The following is a 19,354-nucleotide window of genomic DNA, read 5'->3' as shown; positions in this document are numbered from 1 at the left end:
GCCAAAGGACCCAAGACCCATGGAAAGCTGGATGCACAAGGTGGTGCACGCATCTGGTGTTCGTTCACAGTGGCTGGAGGCCCTGGTGTGTCCATTCTCTCTCTATCAGCCCCTTCCTTCCTCCCTTCCTTCCTTCCTTCCTTCCTTCCTCCCTTTCCCTTCCTTCCTTCCTTCCTTCCTTCCTTCCTTCCTTTCTTTCTTTCTTTCTCTCTCAAATAAATAAAGTAAAAAATTTTAAAGAAACGAATTTGAAGGTTAGGTGCTCAGAGCCACAAGTGGCTTGGGCCTGTCCCTCTTCCTAGTCGTCACAGGCACAGCTCTCCATTCTTGATGAGACGGGTATTGGATGTTTATATTTAAACACACAAAACTTATTCATGGAGCCTGGCTTGGTGGTGCACACATAATCCCAGCACTTAGGAGGCCAAGACAGAAGCATGACGAGTTGAAGGCTACAAAGCACGTACTTGGTGTGGAAGGTTCAGTGATGCAGGGGGTGCTCATGGGCAGCCTCCTGTCTCTGAGACTCACCTTGGACTCGGAGGTCCTCAGAAGCTTCATCACCTCCCCTTCTCGGGCATAATCCAAGGGGGTGTGTCCCATTTCATTCCTCTGCAGGGGATTGGCTCCTGGCAGGAAGAGGAGGATAAATGGTCAGGCGCTGTAGACATGGTTAGTGAGACTTTAAGCCTTCACTTCTAGATGGCTTGGGACCTCAATTTCAGTATGCAGGTACCCCATGGAAATGTACAAGATGACAGAGGAGCAGGATATCGCTTGGCCAGAAGTCAGGGGGCTGGGACAGGGGTCCTGCACGTGCACACACACATGCAGATGTGTTGTGCATATACAAATATACACAGCGGAACATGCTACTAAAAATTACCAAATAAATACACAGCTTCATATACCCAACACACATTCATTAGAATGCCCACAGCTCCCGACATATCTGTGTACAAATGAACATTCGCTGACGAAGCCAGAGCAAAGGGTCCCTGCCCTTCTAACGCGGAGTACAACCTAAGCAGCAGTCAAAGCTTCTCTGCTCCTCACCCTCCTTTGTGTCACCCTACATCCGGGCATTTCCTCCGAGCCAGTGCGCTGTGTTCTCTGGAGGGTGTGGGCATCACAGCCGCTGCCTGCAGCTAGCTGTTGGTGAGGCTGTGCATGTGTAAGCACTTCCTCTGACCATCAGCTTCTGTGACTGTAGGAGAAAGGGCTTCTGAGTATGAGAAAAAAGTTACCTGCTGCAGAGGAGCCGGAACAAGGGTCTCCTTTGTGCAATCAGGAGAGGGTCCTCTGACCCGCAGTGCTGTCAGACTCTCTCCTCGAGGTCCGGCTCTGAGCAACTCAATGCAGCTGTTCAGTTCCATCCTACCACCTCTAGGGGAGTGGGACCTGAGCACGTGGAAGCCAGACTTGGCTCAGCCCCACAGCACGTCTCTCAGCACTCCAGACAGGAACCAAGCAGGCTGAGCCATGCATGTAACAGATGCTTGTACATAATTTTTTTTAAAAAAGATAATTGTTTAGGGCTGGAGAGATGGCTTAGTGGTTAAGGTGCTTGCTTGGAGAGCCTTAGGAGCGAGGTTCGAATCCCTAGTCCCCACATAAGCCAGATGCACAAGGTGGCACGTGAGTCTGGAGTTCATCTGCACTGGCTGGAGGGCCTGGTATGCCCATTCTCTCTCTCTCTAACAAAAACAACAACAACAAAAAAACCAACCAAACAAAACGAAAACAAAACAAGCCAGGCGTGGCAGCACATGCCTTTAATCCCAGCACTTGGAGGCAGAGGCAGGAGGACTGCTGTGAGTTCGAGGCCACCCTGAGACAACATAGTGAATTCCAGGTCAGCCTGGGCTAAAGTGAGACCCTACCTTGAAAAAACAAAAACAAAAATAAAATAAGTAAAAAAAAAACCCTAAAAAACAAACAACAACAACAACAAAAACACAGATGCTCCATATATGTGTTAACTGAAACATAAACACAGTCCCTGCCACAGGAACTTAATGAGCTGGCTAGGACCTATTCAGCACAAGGTCTGGCTCAGGGTGGGCGCCTGACCACTGTCTGCTGACAGAACATAAATTCAGTGTTTCTAAATCAGTCTGCGGAAACATTTGTATTATCTATAAAATTCTCCCCACTGAAACTCTTCTTAAATGAACCCTATAAATTTCACATAATAGTAAATATTTATTAAACACTTGCATGTGGCTATTTGGAGTGGGAGGAGAAGGGGGGAGGGGCAGGGAATAGGAATTACAATTCAGGTAAAGGAAACTTTTATTACCAATAAGAAAAAATTATTATTTTCATACATGATCCTATTTCCTATCAGGAACTTAGTACAAAATATTAATATTTTTATGAAGGTATAATTCACAGGCCGTGGAGACGGCTCGGTGGTAAAGTGCTCGCTGTGCAGGCCTGAGGACCTGAGTTTGGACCCTTAGAATCCACGAACACTGGACGCACTAGCACAGGTGCCTACAAGTCTCCCAACGTGCCTATGGCGAGGCGGGCATGGAGGCAGGAGAATCCTCGGGAAGATCGTGAGCCAGTGAGCTCGGCAAACAGTGGTGAGTGACAGACCCCGCCTCAAACAAGGCGGAGGGGTGTGGACTGACACCTGCCTCTGACTTCTACGTATGTACTGCGGCACACGTGCACCCTCTCTCCCTCTCTCTCACACACACGTGAATGAACACAGGTGCATGCACGTGCACATGTGCACACACACACAAGATATAGTTCATACTGCAAAATTAAACTTTTGGAGGCCGGCACACGTCTTCAATCCCAGCACTTGGGAGGCAGAGGTAGGAGGACCACAGTGAGCTCGAGGAGGGGAGGAAAGGCCTTTCCTTTCTCAGGCAGCCTCAAGGGCACCTCTGCTACAACACATGTGCTACGTGGAAGGGGGGTAGAGAGACTTCCAGAAGGGAGAGAAAATAGCGGGGAGGAGAAATGGGCAGGAAGACAGGAGGAAGTGAGGAGGGGGAGAGGAGTGAGGAAGATGGTACAAGAAAGAACAGGGTGAGATTAGCTGCTTCAAACAAGTGCTGTCACTGATCTATATTTGCTTACAGAATGAAAAATGTGTGCCATAAACATTGGCCACTGAGTAATTTCTAGTAGGAGTCATGTCACTTCTCATAAAGGATGGGACAGGGACAGGTAGGCCGTTTCTGCACCTGGGCCAGCCAGCATAGGGGCTTCCTTTTATAGCAGCAATGGGCCTGGCTCCAACCCAGGAGGCTCTCGGGTCAGGCCACTGCACTGGGGGAAGCCAGCTGGGCTTGCCATGGTTCCGGAGCCCCAGGGCAGCATGCCTGCCCCCACTTTGGGAAGGCTGAGGTGGGGGCACCTGGATAATGTCCATCCAATATTACTACCCCACAACCCATACCCTCCCTCCGACTTGACTAATTGCTGTAATAATTGATAGAACCTGACTTCTACCACTGATCGATTTCACCTCCACGACCAATGGCCACAAACCATTACACTCCAATAAATAACCACGCTGGGCCTCACCCGGCTGCCCTCTCCGGGGGCATCGGGATGGTCTGTGCCCTGGCCTGACCTCCCCTTGCCTCCCACCCAGGGCCCCTCAGGGCCAAGCAGCTGGTCTAGAGGGCCAGGCCTCTGGGAGCAAGTGAGAGGGCTGGACAGAGGTGGGGGTGCTAATCGCAGGCCATCCGTCACCTCCCACCGGCTGTCGGGGGTCCGGGCAAACACCTGGAGCACCCCAGGCAGTGTGGCGCGGGACCCCTCCCTCTTCTCCCGCTTCAGATTAGTTGTCCCAGCTTATCATATTTGATAAATAGCAGCCTGGCTTCCTGGCAGCGCGGCTGCGGCTGCGCCTGCCCGCTACAGCTGTGGAAGGTCACTCATTGGGGAAATATGTTTCTGTCAGTGGTATTGAAAAAAGTTTAGTGGAGTGACAGGCCTCAATTTTTCAAATTTTATTAACTCCATCCTCTTAACCATTTGTCTTGAATTCCTTCAGATTCTGGGGGACCTGTCAATAGGGATCAGGCCCAGAAGTAGGGCGGGGGGGGTGGTGGTCATGGTGCCATTGTAGCTGGCTGGGGTGTCCTCACCCAAGATAGGCTAAGGACAGTGGAGGGGGTGTTGGTGGGAGAGGAGGCCTCGCTGAGTCACTGCTCTTAGGTCCCATGCCGGCCTCTGATGTGACACAATGAGACCTCAATGTAAGCTCTGCCACTTCCTAAGAAGTTCCTACCTCCACCACATCTGGAACAGGTGGTCCCTGGCTCCCTTGACTGCCTACAATATGCAGCCTCAAGACATGGCCCTCCAAAGGGCTTCTCAATTCGCAATCTGTGTGCAGATACCTTACAATATGAGCCCCAAACTCTCTTACTGACCCCTCTTCAAGCATCTTGGTCTCCTGCAAACACTCGTTCATCTTTTAAGACAGATGGGCTTCTCTTTTAGGAAGCCTTCCCCCTGGCTGGGGCTAGGGCAAACCGCTTAGAGAACCTAACACAAGCAAGGGGCCTCCTCTGGGCTCCCACAGACCTTCTGCCTATCACCTGGCAGGGATTTGTCTGCATTAAAGCCGTCCTAGGAAGACTGAGGGCCTGAGCAGTCAGGGACTTAAGGACACTCACATCGCCTGGCTACCCAGCAGCACAGATGTTCGGTATTTGCCAAATAAATGAATCATATTCTCCCCAGTGTCATCTCTGGGGTCACAAGTCTTTTGTCCTTGTGGGCCAGAGTCCCTAGACTCTTTGCTGGACCCAGGCTTCTCTCTGCCTGTACTACTTCTCTGTGGGTGAGAAGTGGAGAAGAAAGAGCTGGAGAGAGGCCCACCTGCTCTTCCTGGGGAAAGAAGCGAGTTTAGGGTGATGGTGGGACTGGGAGCTCCTCCAGGCTGGTAGGAAAAGCTCCTAAACGGGGTGGGGTGGGAGGAGCTTGTCATTTCCCCCTCCCTGGACACTACCCTGGTCTAGCCTTTGCCCACTTCTGTGAATGCAAGGAGAATGTGTACAGGAAGGCCTGAATAATAGTCAATGTGTGACACAGATATGTTAGGCCACTACTGTCAGTAATTCTGACATGTTCACTGGCCCCAGCTATGACTACACTGCTTGTCTTGTGACCCACCCCACACCCCTCATGAGCGCCCTGTAAAGGAGCAGGAGATCCGGCTGTGTGAGGAGTGCCGCAAGCCTGCTGGGTGACCCAGGCCACTGGCTTTACTTCTCTGCAGGTGATGACTGCTATCTGTGAAAGGACTGCCAAAAATGGCCAGGCCTGGTGGTGCATGCCTTTAATCCCAGAACTCAGGAGGCTGAGGTAGGAGGATCACTGTGAGTTCGAGGCCAGCATGAGACAACATAGTGAATTCCAGGTCAGCCTGGGCTCCTGAGCTACAGTGAAGCCCTACCTCTAACTGCCCAACACCCCCCCCCCAAAAAAAAAGACTGGAGGAAAAAATTATGCAGGTGGACAGCAATCTCTAAGGTGCTTCCATCTACTGCACCCTTCCACGTTTTCTGCTAGCTCCTCTGCTCGTTCATTGTGCTTTCCATGATCCGTCCACCTGGTTATGGGCTCTTATTAGGAGAATTATTTTTATTTTTACTTTTTTTAGGAGAAATTCTTCCCATGAGCAGAGATATCAATGGAGACTAGTCTTGGTCTGAGTGTCCCATCAAGGAAGTGTTCAGAAAAGCAATGGTCACATCAGAGAAGCGGTGTAGCTTTCTTATGGTCACATTCACCCCATGCTGGCTGGCATCTGGGACACTCCTGTCCAGAGCCCTGCCCTTGTCCCCAGACTATCTAGATCCTACTCAGTCCTCAAGGCCCAGTGACCCGTGTTCTCCCCTCTGGGCTCCTGTTTTCCTTCTATTCACTCTGCTGGTCTTGGCCTGCCTTAGCTTGGTCTAGCCTACATAGTTCCTCAGGTCGGAAACTGGCTGAATCTCCTCTGAATTCTCCAAGGCTGAGGTTGTTGAAAGTGACACAGGAGGCAGAAGCGGAAGAGCAGCGGAGCCCTGCTCTCCAGGTAGCTTATCCTAAGGGTTTTCCATGAACCACACCACTGGCCACGCTTGACACATGTACAAACAAGGCCATATGTGCTTGCAGATATGCAACCAAGAATATTTATGAGGTATCTCTCACATGCCTTATCTTCTGCTGGCTACATATATGTGGATTTAATTTGGTGAACAAAGCAATAAGGTATTATTATTATTATTTTTCTATTTTACAGATAGCCTGAGACTGGCAATAAAGCAAGAGAAAGGAGACAAGCTAACATTTGTTGGTACACTGTCTTTATATACAGTGTCTGAATAATTCATCATCCAAGAGGAAACAGAGGCTCAAAGACCTGAAGTAATTTACCTATGGTCATACAGCAGATAAACAGTAAAACTGGGATTTAAGAAGAGATTTATTATACTATTTGCTTTCATATATGTTTGAAATTTTATATAATACAAGTTTTTATTTATTTATTTATTCACTTATTTATGAGAGAGAGAGAGAAAGGGAGGGAGAGAGGGATATGAGTGCCAGGACCTCTAGCCACTGCAAACAAACTCCTGACCCATGTGCCACTTTGTGCATTTGGCTTAACATGGGTACCAGGGAATCGAACCTTGGTTCTTTGGTTGTGTAAGCAAGTGTCTTTAACCATTAAGCCATCTCTGCAGCTCTCCCTTGAAAAAATAAAAAAGCCAGGCCTGCTTTTCCTTGCACAAACTGCTACTTATTTTGGGCCTGATGCCTCAAAGAGGGAGAGGAAAAAAAAAAAAATCAAATTTCCCCTTCCAATGTGCTCATATGCTCCAAGGCCAAGATACTAGAGTTTCTCACAGTGGGTTGGGGACAGATAGTTTGCAGAAAGGGTACAACATGGTCTACAGCCACACCACACTAGCTTCCTTTCAGGGAAGGGAAGGCATCGGGACGGGTCTACAGCCACACCACGCTAGCCTCCTTTCTGGCTTACTAGAGTTACCTGTGAGCTCAATCACGTTCTTTAGGATAAAGGTGGATTTCGTCAGACATTTGATAAAATGTCTCTGGACAACCCTGGTCACTATGCTGCAATGTGGGCTGGAGCAATGGAAGGACCAGAAAAGTTTCCAGTGGCAGTTAATAGACTTGGTCCTGTTCAGCATGTTTCTGATACGGATATCATGAGATGGACTGCTCATCAACTCTACAGATGTAATTAGGATGGGAAGGGTGCCAAATATACCTGATGGAAAATTGACACTAAGAGCTAAACCACATGAAATGAAAATTAACGGAGATAAATGGGAAGTCATAGGTTTTGGAAGAGAGGTTGTTCTGGGAACTACAATTGGGATAGGAAAGGCTGCAGAAGCCATATGAGGAAGATGGCTTGAAGAAAAAAAACCAGTTCAGGAGAACATGCCTGCCATTCTCAGGTTTGAAGGACTATCATGCAGAATTGGGATTAGAGTCATTCTACATGAGCCAAGGGTGTTTTTTTTTTTTTTTTAAATTTTTAATTTTTATTAACATTTTCCATGAGTATAAAAAAATATCCCATGGTAATTCCCTCCCCCTCCGACACTTTCCCCTTTGAAATTCCATTCTCCATCATATTACCTCCCCATCTCAGTCATTGTACTTACATATATACAATATCAACCTATTAAGTACCCTCATCCCTTCCTTTGAGCCAAGGTTTTAATAAGACCTTGGAAGCAGATGCTGGCTGACTGTCTAAGCATCAGAACATCTGAAGGCAGAATATGGACAGCTTGGTCCAGCCACGTTTCCCAGCACAGAAGTACTCGGGTATTGAACGGACAGCTCCTGGACAGGTTTACTATGGATTCATCGCTTACAGGTACTTTATCAAGATTAGTATCTGTGTATTTGCTCTTTATTCAAAAGTACTCTCTGCAAGACTTCCATGTGCTTGGTACTGTACTAAGCACGAGGGGTAGAAAGGAGAGTTAAGAACACCCTAGTTCTGCTCCCGGGAGCTCCTGGTCTTGCTAGGGGCAGGGGGACATGCATATTCCGGAACTCAAAACAAGGAAGACTAGCTTCAGTTTAGAGTAAGTGTAAGAGCTCTTGGGAAAATTCACACATATATTTGGGTGACAAATTTCTAAAACAGCTTAATCAAGGTCAAATCCCTCACAATAGCATACAGTGAGACAGAATTTGTGAATTTGGGGGCTTGATATTGTTCTCTTACAGTCCAAGTTTTGGTCTTTGGCTGGAACTTGTTTATGTACCTACAGATTGTCTTACAAGTGGCTGTGGTGTCGGGGGAAGGGATTCAGCCAGCAGGGCTGCCCACCTCTCCATTTCTTACCCACCCTGTGGGGACGGCTTCAGCACAGACATAAACATGCTCCTGCCGTTACCTTATTGCACTCGTCACATGGGGAGGCTAGAAGGCTTGATTCAGGGATATGATTGGATTTTAAATCCCAGTCTCACAGGATTTTAATTACTGGTCTGGGGCGTCAGGGATAGGCGCTGGCTGCCTTTGGATGGAGGAGGTCGATACACCAGTCCACAACATATTGAGCCACAATGCCTGCAGACTCTATTGCTCTATTTAATCATCTTTTGCAAAATTTACAGTGGAACAGGAGGGATCAATACAGAATTTATCACATTCTCTTGTAAATATGAGCCAGGAAAGAGTTCCAGGCAGTTTGTTACTGAGTGGGAGCGAACATGTCTGTGTACGGCTGGGCATTAGGACATGAGACAAAATCCATACTTCTTGGCATAAGCTACAGATGCTCAGCTGGTCCCTCTAAAGCCTTCAGGCAAGTTCAATGGGAAGAACACCGATTCATTCATACACACATTCAACCACCAACCAACAAATAAACATCCTGGTACCTACTTTATGCCAGACCCTGCATAAAGGTTCTAAGACTGTAGACTGTCATTCTGCTCATAAGATTATAATCGCAGACAGAACACAACAGTTCTCTCACTTATTACAGGTAGACTTGTGCAAGTTCCTGAATGCTGGTTCCCTTTCGTAGGCACATGCAAAATGTAGACAATGAGTTCCTACCTGAACTGGAGAGATGGTTTAGTAGTTAAGGCATTTTCCAGCAAAGCCAAAGGACCCAGGTTTGATTCCCCAGTACCTAGGTAAAGCCAGATGCACAAGGTGGCATATGCATCTGGAGTTTGTTTGCAGAGGCCAGAGGCCCTGGCATGCCCCTTCTTTCTGCCTCCACTTCTCTCTCTCAAATAAATAAAGAAAACAAAATTTAAACAAGAGTACCTACCTGATAAGAGTTGGTTTATGCATTAGAGTCACAGCCTTAGCTCAAAGCTTGGCACACAGTGAGATTTTGATAAACGACAGCTATTATTTTTCTACAATTACCCTACTGATCATTCCTTCCCACAGTGTCACCAATAAGTATGTGTGAAGATGGGGGCGGCTGCCCTACCACCTTAGGAAACAGAAGGGAGGTTGGGTGGACTTCCCGGACTAGAAACCTAGCAGGGTTATGGGTGCAGACTCAGTGGAGCGGGGGAAAGAATGCGAGGGAGACACACAGGAGCTCTGGCGTTCAAAGATTCAACGGCAATCTTCGAAAGATTTACGAGGTGTACATATCTAGCCTCCTGAAGTTATGTGTGGGTGAGAAGCAAGTCGCTTTATGTGAGGAAGCCAAGGTAACTCACAGAGATGATGTGAAAAGAAGCTGTCTGGGTGGCTAAGCAGTGTGCAGATCGGCAGATAAGGGCGCCCATCCCACAGGGAAGGAGAGTCAGGAGGTTTGCAGGAGGGAGCAGTGTCAGGGTGTGCGCGGCTCAGCAGGTTCTTGCAGACAGCTTCTGCTGGTGGACTGTACGGTGTAGAGATGCTGAGTTCAGTATCTGAGCCTGCGAGGCACTAGGGACTGCTAAGGGTTTAAAAGCAGGAGAGCGACATAGCTTTTCAGGACAGAATCTGGTATGAAGGGGGTCCTAGAGGTGGGGAGGTTAACAAGAAGGCTGCTATAGTAGTCCAGAGGAGAGACTCATAAGTTTTCAGACAGATGGGGGCTTACTGAAAAGTGAGGGAAGGGCTGGAGGGATGGCTTAGCGCTTAAGGCATTTGCCTGCAAAGCCTAAGGACCCAGATCTGATTCACCAGAACCCATGTAAGCCAGATGCACATGGTGATGCATGCATCTGAAGTTTGTTTGCAGTGTCTAAAGGCGCTGACACATCCATTCTCTCCCTCTCTTCCTCTAAATAAAATAAATAAATAAATAAAGCTTAAATCAAGTGGAGCATGGTGGCGCACATCTTTAATCCCAGCACTCGGGAGGCAGAGGTAGGAGGATCACCAGAGATTTGAGGCCACCCTGAGACTACATAGTGAGTTCCAGGTCAGCCTGAGCTAGAGTGAAACCCTACCTCAAAAACCAACCAACCAACCAACAAAAAAAAAAACCCCTTAAGTCAAGTTTTAAAAAACAGGGGCTGGAGAGATGGCTTAGTGGTTAAGGCATTTCCCTGCAAAGCCAAAGATTCCAATTAGACTCTCCAGGACTCATGTAAGGCAGATACACAAAGGGGCACATGCATCTGGAGCTCATTTGCAGTGGCTGGAGGCCCATTTTCTCTCCCCCTCTAATAAATAAATCAAAAAAAATAAAATGTTTTAAAAAAGTGAAGGACACCTTTGTAGTGATTTGGCTGTGTGTCCCCCATAGACTCAGGTATTTTATTAAAGCTTGTAACCTGGGTCTCCAGCCTCCTGGCTGGAGGACGTGTCACAGCAGGGTGGGGGCGGGGACCCTGGGGTCCAACCCAAAGGTGTGTTTGGATGCGGATCTGAATTCCAGCCCACAGGTGTGTAAAGCATTCTGAGCTCTGGTGGACTTTTGTGCTTGCTGCTTTTTGGTGTTTGCTGGCTGCTGCTGGTTCTCTCTCTCTCTGTCTGCTTGTCTTTACGAATGGGAGCCAGCTCCTTCCACCATAGATGGAATGTCTCCTTCATCTGTATGCTTAAAATGAATCCCTTCCTCCCATAAACGATGTCTGATTTGGAGGTTCATCCCAGCAATATGAAACTGTCTACAACAGCCCTTGGAAGCTTCTTCCCTGCTGTCTAGGTTTCTTTGTACCAGAAGGGGCTATGCAAGCTGGTGTGGGAGAAAAGCTATCAGCAATCCTACTCAGCGGTGGATCCCACAGCCAACCTGCCAGGTAAGCTATGCCCAATGGTACCACAGTGGCATGAATGCTACGGGAGTAATCTGATTAGATTTGGGGCTTGCTTCCATAAGAGGGATTTCATGCCTAGTAGTAAAACCCTGGCCAAAAGTCTATGGCTAGGGAAATAGTGTTTATGGGGCAAACTATGTGGTTACGCTAAATGGACAGTATTAGTATTGCTTGGAGCCTTGATCACACAAGTTTTCACAATAGGCAGTGGGTAATGCCAAGATGCAATAGCTGGCAAAACTGCCATGAATAAGCAAGTACCGAGCTGGCTGTGGTGGCTCATACGCCTTTAATCCCAGCACTTGGGAGGCAGAGGTAGGTGGATTGGAGTTTGAGGCCACCCTGAGACTACATAGTGAGTTCCAGGTCAGCCTGGACTAGAGTGAGACCTACCTCAAAAAAAAAAAAAAAAAGTAAGTGCTATGTGCTCACCCTCAAACAGGACATCTAAGCTTCCAAAGCTCGGGATCTCATGGAAGAAGAGGTGGAAGGAACGTAAGGGCGGGAGGGTGGGAGGAGGCTGTAAAACACTGTCTTCTGGCTATGACACGGCGTGATACTCACGAGCTCACAGAAGCTGTGATTTCCTACACAAGACCGAGCCTGTCAACAGTACTTCACATCAAGGTGGAAGCACAGGAGACTCCACACGACCCACAGTCACTAGTAACAGCTCATTGTTGTTGGAAAGGAGGATCAGGTCCTCAGTGGCGCAGCCATTGGCAAGTTGTCAATTCTATAGGAAATAACCTTCCACCCATGATCAGGCAAGCAGCCCTAATGTAACTCAATGGGCAAAAAAGGTCATGAAAGTAAGATGGAGTTAATGGGGAAGAAAAAGAGTGTTCACAGGAGGGGGAAGGCAATAAGAGAGGGTAACTGGAGGGAATGAAATACAGTACGTACATGAATGAAAATGCCAAAAATGAAAAAAAAATTAATTAAAAAAAGTGAGGGAGAAGTCTCACTGTAATGTTTTCTGGTCACCAAACAGGGAATGTGAAGACAGTGGAGGAGGGCTGCGTTTGGACACACTGGGTAAGAAATGTGTACAGAGTTTTAACATCAGCAGAGCTACTCTAGACTTAAAAATGCCTGGTTTGGGCTGGAGAGATGGCTTAATGGTTAAGGCACTTGTCTGCAAAGCCAAAGGACCCAGGTTTGATTCCCCAGGACCTACATAAAACTAGATGTACAAGGTGATGCATGTATGTGGAGTTTGTCTGCAGCAGCTTACAGGCTCTGGTGCACCTATTCTCTCTCCCTTGCTTACTTGCTCACTCACTCTCTCAAATAAATAAAAATAAAACAAATGCCTAGTTTGTTCTGAAAAAAAAAAAAAAACAACATGAAAGTGAGTGTGATCCAAAAATTGGTGCTTCTTGGGGCAGAGATAGGAGGATCATGAGTTTGAGGCCACCCTGAGACTACATAGTGAATTCCAGGTCAGCCTGGGCTAGAGTGAGACCCTACCTCGAAAAACCAAAAAAGGTGGCACCAGAGCCAAGGGCACAAGCACTGACACACTTCCTACCCAGAGCCAGGCAAGGAAAAGCTGAGGCACAGCTTCTGGCCCTGCACACCTACACGGAACTTTGTGCGTGTGGAAAATGGTACGAAGGACCTGTGACAGCACTGGGTGTGTGGAACCTCAGTTCATGTTTATTTTGGGCAAATTTCCTGGAAGTTGTGGGCTTTCAGGAGACCAGTCCCATTCTTCCTTCTCTCCACAATTCAGCAAACACTATCCCAAAGGTGGCAGTGGGCTCTGGTACCAGGAAGCATCTGGGAACAGCTGTCAGTGGAGAGGGGAAGGCTCTGGATAAAGCAGAGTTCAGAGTGGGTTAAAGAGCCTGGGTCTCTAGGCTTCAGTAGCCGACCCCCACCCCTACCCTCGGCAAATGACAGCTGAGACCAAGGCGGCGGAACCTAGGGTCTGGGTGAATTCAGCCGTTGTAATTACGCTGCTGATGTCTGTGGCTCAGCCACAGTCTCTGCAGAAGGCAGCGGCTTTTGTTCATGCACTACAACAACGTCATCTTCAAACATGCTAATCGCATGTCTGCTTCCATCTAACCACACTGATGTGAGGCTCAGGAAAGGGCACACAATGCCCACACATCTGGCTAATTCAGTTAGCAGGCCAATCAATCTTGGTGGTTGTCTATGAAACACCGTCCACCCCAAAGGACTGAGTTGACCAGATGTTTAAGCGTCTGCTGACCGATCCCAGCCAAATGCTCATGGCAGGGAAAAGGGTTTATCAAGACAGGGCTGTGCTTCCGACATGTCCACTCCCAAGGCTTAGCCCAGCCTTTTGCTTGTAGGAGAAGCATCAGCAGTTAAAGTAGGGAGTGCAGCCAGGCGTGGTGGCTCATGGGAGGCTGGGGCATAGGACTGCTGCAAGACGCTGTCTCCAAAACAAAAGAAAAAAATAGTGGGTGAGCCACTAGAATGAGGCACATTCTCACACAGGCTTCCGTTCTAAACCAGGTGGCTCTAAGAACGCATGCAGAAGTGGAACCCAGTGAGGTCTTCACTGCACTTCCCAGTGTGCAGAGCCTGAGAAGTATGCAGCTCTCCTGAGCTTGACATCAGACGATATAGGCTATGGGTTTGGGCAGAGTGACTGGTTAGCTGCTGATTTTCAGCCTCTCGTCAAGGTTGAAGGAATTACTTGTCACCCACATAAAACTGGCCTGTAAAAGAAACAGATGCTGCTGCCAATGAGGACTTTTTGAGCTTGAGCCCTTCCTCTATTGTCAGCCAGACGTGAGGTGACCACCATCAAAACTAGCCCAGGAGGGTGGTGGGGAGATGAGGGCGGAGAGGAAAAAGAACAGGCCACAAATCCTGAGGACCACAGTGACCTAGAGCCCCTGGCCAGGGCTGGTGATTCCAGTTTTCCCCAGAGAGCTTTTCCCTAATGAGCTGGAAGGACCTGGCCACACTTGTCCCAGAGGCGAGGACGCCGATGAACCTGATGGATGGCCTTGCATAAAGGAAACATCCAGTGTTTTGGAGAATGGTGCACGGTGCAAGGGAAGCACGAATGTGCCACTTTGTGCTTGCGGCTTTACATGTGTACTGAGGAATCAAGCCTGGCCTGGCAGGGTTTGCAAGTGCCTTGAACCGCTAAACCATCTCCCTAGCCCTGAAGAATGTTTTTGCAAAAATCACAAGAGCTGGATGTGGTGGTGCCTGCCTACGGCATCAGCACTGGGAGGCTGAGGCAGGAGGACTGAGCCAACCAGATGTTTAAGCCTCTGCTGACCAGTCCCAGCTGAATGTCCATAGCAGGGAAAACGGTTATCAAGACAGGGCCATGCTCCCAACAAGTCTTGAGTTGAGGCCAGCATGGGCTATATAGTGAACACTAGGCCGACCAGGGCTACGCAACAAGACCTCACAAAAATTAAGAGAAAAAGAGCCAAAAGTCCTAAAGAACACTTGGGAGGCTGAGGTAGGAGGATCGCTGTAAGTTCGAGGCCAGCCTGAGACTCCATAATGAATTCCAGGACAGCCTGGGCTAGAGTGAGACCCTGCTTAGAAAAAAAAAAGTCCTATAGAAAAATGAGCAAGAAAGATATGAACAGACAAGTCACAAAGGGAGATATGTAATGGCCCTTAGACATATGAAATGATGTTTGGATTCACTTGTGATGAGACAGCCAAACTAAGAGTACAAATGAGATTTCCTGTCTGCCAGGAAAGCTTGACAGTATGGTCTTTGAAAGGCCATGGGCAACAGTCACCACCACAGTACAAATGGGAAAGTGAAGCCTTCTACCCTCTGCAGAGGAAAGACAGTGTGTGCCAGGAGAGCTGTGCCATCCCCCACACACAGCACTACTCCTTCCAGGACGGGAATGTGCTCTTCACACTGCCAGTGCATGTATGTGCCATGTATATGCATGTGTGTGCACACGGGCACAGATGTTTTTCGATGTATATGCTTATATGTCTACATGGTGAGTACTTCCTGGCTCTGTCTACAGACAGCGCAAGAACCATATGTGGTTCTAGACTTCATCTGTAACACAAACACCCAGTGTAAGTCCTGGGAGTCCTAGGATTTCAGGGTGAAACGCGGTGGACTCAAGATAAGCCTGAACCAACTTATCATTCCACAAAATCCAAAAAGGCTGAAAGAATAACAAGAAAAGGATGGAGGTTCACCCTGCCAAATCTGAAACAGTCCTGAAGGCAAGCAGTAAGTGCCCGTGGGCACCCTGACAGCACTCAGGCCAATAGGGGAGATCCCCGTGAACGAGCTGAGTGCTGAGGTTAGAACCCTCAACCGCTAAGCCATCTCTCCAGCCTCCCCACCCCCAATTTTTTTAATTCAAAAAAAGCTCTTCTGAGGTGGCTGTGGTGGCTCCACCTACAACCCAAGCGCTTGGAAATGGAGGCTGAGGTCGGAGGGTCACTGTGAGCTTGAAGCCCACCTGGGCTACAGAGTGAGCTCCTGGTCAGCCTGGACTAGAGTGAGACTGCCTGAACAAAACAAAATAAAGCAAACAAACAAAACCCTCATCTGTAGCTAGGCACAGGGGCACACACCTGTGAGACAGAGGCAAGAGGTCATCCTCAGGTCATAGCAAGTTTGGGGCCAGCCGTAGATATATAAGACCCTGTCTAAAAAAAAAAAAAGCTGGGTGTGGTAGCTCAACACCATTGGTAGGAGGATCACCATGAGTTCAAGACCAGCCTGGTCTACAGTGAGAACCCTACCTTGCAAAATAAATAAATAAATAAATAAATCTGTAAACTGTCTCTTACCCTTACTGATTTTTAAACTGATTTCCTATTTTATTTTAACAAATATTCATTAGATACCCCTTCCCCAAGTCTGGCAGAGTAGAGAGACATTAGGCAAATCGTGACTACAATGTCGGCACTGAAGAGCTGAGGGCTCTACCACAGTGGAATGGAGATGTAATTTAGTCCGAAGGGGCTGAGGGTTGTCTCTGAGCAAATCCATTTACGTTGAGGTCTGAAATATAGATGCTAACCTGTCCGTTAGCTTGAGATAATCCTGTGGAAGGAGATGGCCATTAGTCACCCCAAAGGATCCAGCATTCCTGGATTCAGTGGCACCTTGGGGGTGAAAAGTAGCTGGTGGGAGATCAGGCCTAGTGTGGAGACTCTCTGACACCAAGTCCTTCCTCAGGGCTCAGCTAGCGTTCCTCGCTCACCCCAGAGAAAGGCGCTTCAGTGGCCCCACTCCCAGGACACATTCTGTACAGCTGAGCTAGAGATGAGAGCCCGGTCACCAGAGCCCGTGGTCTCCAGAGCCACCGGGATCCAGGCACCCGCATTTCATCAAGGCTTAATCGGCTCCAAGCAGTCCTCAGATGAGCCTGGCTGGCATCCGGCATGAGCTCATTGCCTCCAAGTGTGGCAGCTGGAAACCAGGGCTCCCCTGGGTGAGGGGGAGGTCAGCATCTGCCGGGCAGGTCTTTCCGGGGCCTACGTTCTCCTCCACCTACACTGCTTCTGGAGACAGTGAGCCAAACCCATAGCTCCCAGGGTCAGCGGCCCTCTGCCAGCCTGCCATGGCCGCCCCGGGGTGTGTGCCCTAGAGCAGCACTGCTGTGGGCAGGGAGTAGGGAGAGTCGGGCTGGGAGCCAGGGCCTCGGGAATACAGGCAAAGGCTCTCTTCCCACAAGAAGTTCATCTGGAGCATTCCATGTTTCCCCTACAGCAGCCTGCCCTGCGGGCTCCAGGAAGCACACAGCTAGCTGTCTATGGTTTGGACCACTGACTCTTTCCTGAATGCATCCTCATGTAGCCCAGGCTAGCCTCAAACTTGATTTATATAAAGATGGTCTTGAACTCACACTTGTCCTGCCTCTCTACCTCCCTAGTACTGGGATTACGGGCATGTACCAACCACCACACTGCATTTATGAGGTGGTGAGTATCAAACCCAGGACTTCAAGCATGCTAAGCACTCTATTAGCAGAGCTACATCCCCACCCTGGAAAGACTTCTTTTCAATATAGCAGAAGGAGGGAGGTTGCCAATTAAAAAGTCCTTGGGGATTCCCTCCCCCTCTGAAGTAGTTCAGTCCTCTTTGGTAGGAAGGCTGGCTGGGCATGGGGAGCTGGTGCATCAGCCCTTTTCTCGCACTGAGCCTCATTTTCTCCGGTGGTAAACGTTCCATTCTAGAAGTTTGTGATTTTGAACTGAAAATGAAATCCGGCAAGCCTCCTGTCTGATTTCTGCTTACCCTCAGCATTCAGCTAGAGCACGCCCTTCCCCTGCGCTGCATTCTCGGACGGCAGGCACGGGTCTGCAATGCTCCCGTTCCAGTACCTCAGCACACGACTGATGCTCACTAGGTAACTGTTGACTATGTTAACAGAGAAATGGTCACTAGGCATTATAGACATAGAAGAGGTGAAGACTCTTTACTTGGATTGGACCCTATCTGGTGGCTGTGCTGTGGGAATATCCATGTACAAAGTACACTGAGACCAGCACAGGACAGTAGATGGAACAGCAAAGATGATGAAAAGAGAAAGCTGGCCTTGTCATCATGCAGTAGATGGGGCTGGCAGAATCTTAACAGGCAGAGGGAAGAGCAAAGCTTTTCCAGGAGACAGCAACACATGAACCTTGTACTTGAAGGTTATTTAGAGAATCAGGAAACTAGCTTTCTGTCGAATTGTAGGTAAGAGGCTTGGGCATAGAAGGCATTTGGGAACAAGGCAAAGGGCATAATTTTCTAGTCAAAATAATTTTGATTTTGATCAAGAAGAATTGAACATCATGGTTCTCACCTGTGATTACAGCAATGCGAGGCTGAGGCAGGAGGATAACCACGGGTTCAAGGCCAACCTGGCCTTGTCTCAAACAAACAAATCACAAACTAAAATTTCAAGTAGCAAGGCATGGTGGACCACTCAGGAGGTTGAGGTAGGAGAATATGTGGGTCCAAGACCACTTCCAAGTGCTTGGTTATAGGTGTGAGGCACCATAGAAGAGGTTTTTTTTTTTTTAATTAAAAAATCTGGGGGCGGGGGAGCTGGAGAGATGGCTTAGCAGTTAAGGTACCTACCTATGAAGCCAAAAGACCCAGGTTTGATTCCCCAGTACCCACGTAAACCAGATGCACAAGGGGCACACATGTCTGGAGTTCGTTTGCAGTGGCTGGAGGCCCTGGAGTGCCCATTCTCTCTCTGTCTGTCTTTTCTCAATCTCTCTCTCTCTGCATGCAAATAAAATAAATGAAAAAATTTTTATGAGTGAGAGACTGAAAGAGAGAGGGAGAGCAAGAGCGTGGGAGAGAATTGGTGCACCAGGACCTCTAGCCATTATAATCGAACTCCAGATGCATGTGCATGACCTTGTGTGTCTGGCTTATGTGGGTTCTAGGGAGTCAACCTGGGTCCTTAGACTTTGTAGGCAAGTGCCTTAACGGCTAAGCTATCTTTCCAGCCCTCAAAAGAGCTATTAATGGCACTCTTTAAAAAAGGATACTTCTATAAACATCGAGGGGCTCACCTGCTCTACCACACTAGCTGTGGAGCCAAACAGGTCCTCCTGGCTTTCTGACCTGCTGCCAGCCAGTATCTTTCTAGTTTTGAGTGACATGGAGGATTCTGTTTTCTCTTTATATTGATTTAAAACTTATTAAATATTATAGTTACTTATTGGAGAGAGAAAGAGAGAGGCAGATAGAATGGGTGCGCCAGAACCTCAAGCCACTGCAAACGAACTCCAGATGCATGTGCCACCTTGTGCATCTGGTTTACGTGGGTCCTGGGGAATCAAACCTGGGTCTTTAGGCTTCACAACAAGTACCTTAACCACTAAGCCATCTCTCCAGCCCTTTAACAGCTGTATATACCATCACGTTTGCCTAGTCAAAGAATATAATTTAATGCTTTTCAGTACACAAATAGTAGGTAATCTATTTTTAGAACATTTTCATCCTCTCTGAAAGAAACCTTGTGCATTAGCCAGACCTCCCTAGAAGACTTCTAGCATTGTGCCAAACAATAAGAAAAAACTTGTAGCCAGGCATGGTGGCGCACACCTTTAATCCCAGCACTTGGGAGGCCGAGATAGGAGGATTGCCGAGAGTTCGAGGCCACCCTGA

At 48.2% G+C, this 19,354-nt stretch overlaps 1 protein-coding gene across 1 annotated transcript in view; it reads right to left on the bottom strand.

Annotated features, from left to right (window-relative positions):
- The window catches only part of Clpb (caseinolytic mitochondrial matrix peptidase chaperone subunit B), a 145,383-nt gene that overhangs the window by 32,565 nt on the left and 93,464 nt on the right, over positions 1-19,354 (bottom strand). Inside the window, exon 6 of the mRNA XM_045145897.1 lies at positions 532-629. Coding sequence (XP_045001832.1) covers positions 532-629 — 98 coding nt within the window. The remainder of the gene's footprint in view (positions 1-531; positions 630-19,354) is intronic.

This window comes from Jaculus jaculus, chromosome 3 (genome assembly GCF_020740685.1).
Source record: "Jaculus jaculus isolate mJacJac1 chromosome 3, mJacJac1.mat.Y.cur, whole genome shotgun sequence".
NCBI lineage: Eukaryota > Metazoa > Chordata > Mammalia > Rodentia > Dipodidae > Jaculus > Jaculus jaculus.
Note: the sequence above shows the minus strand (reverse complement) of the source record. Positions and strands in the feature narration are given on the sequence as shown.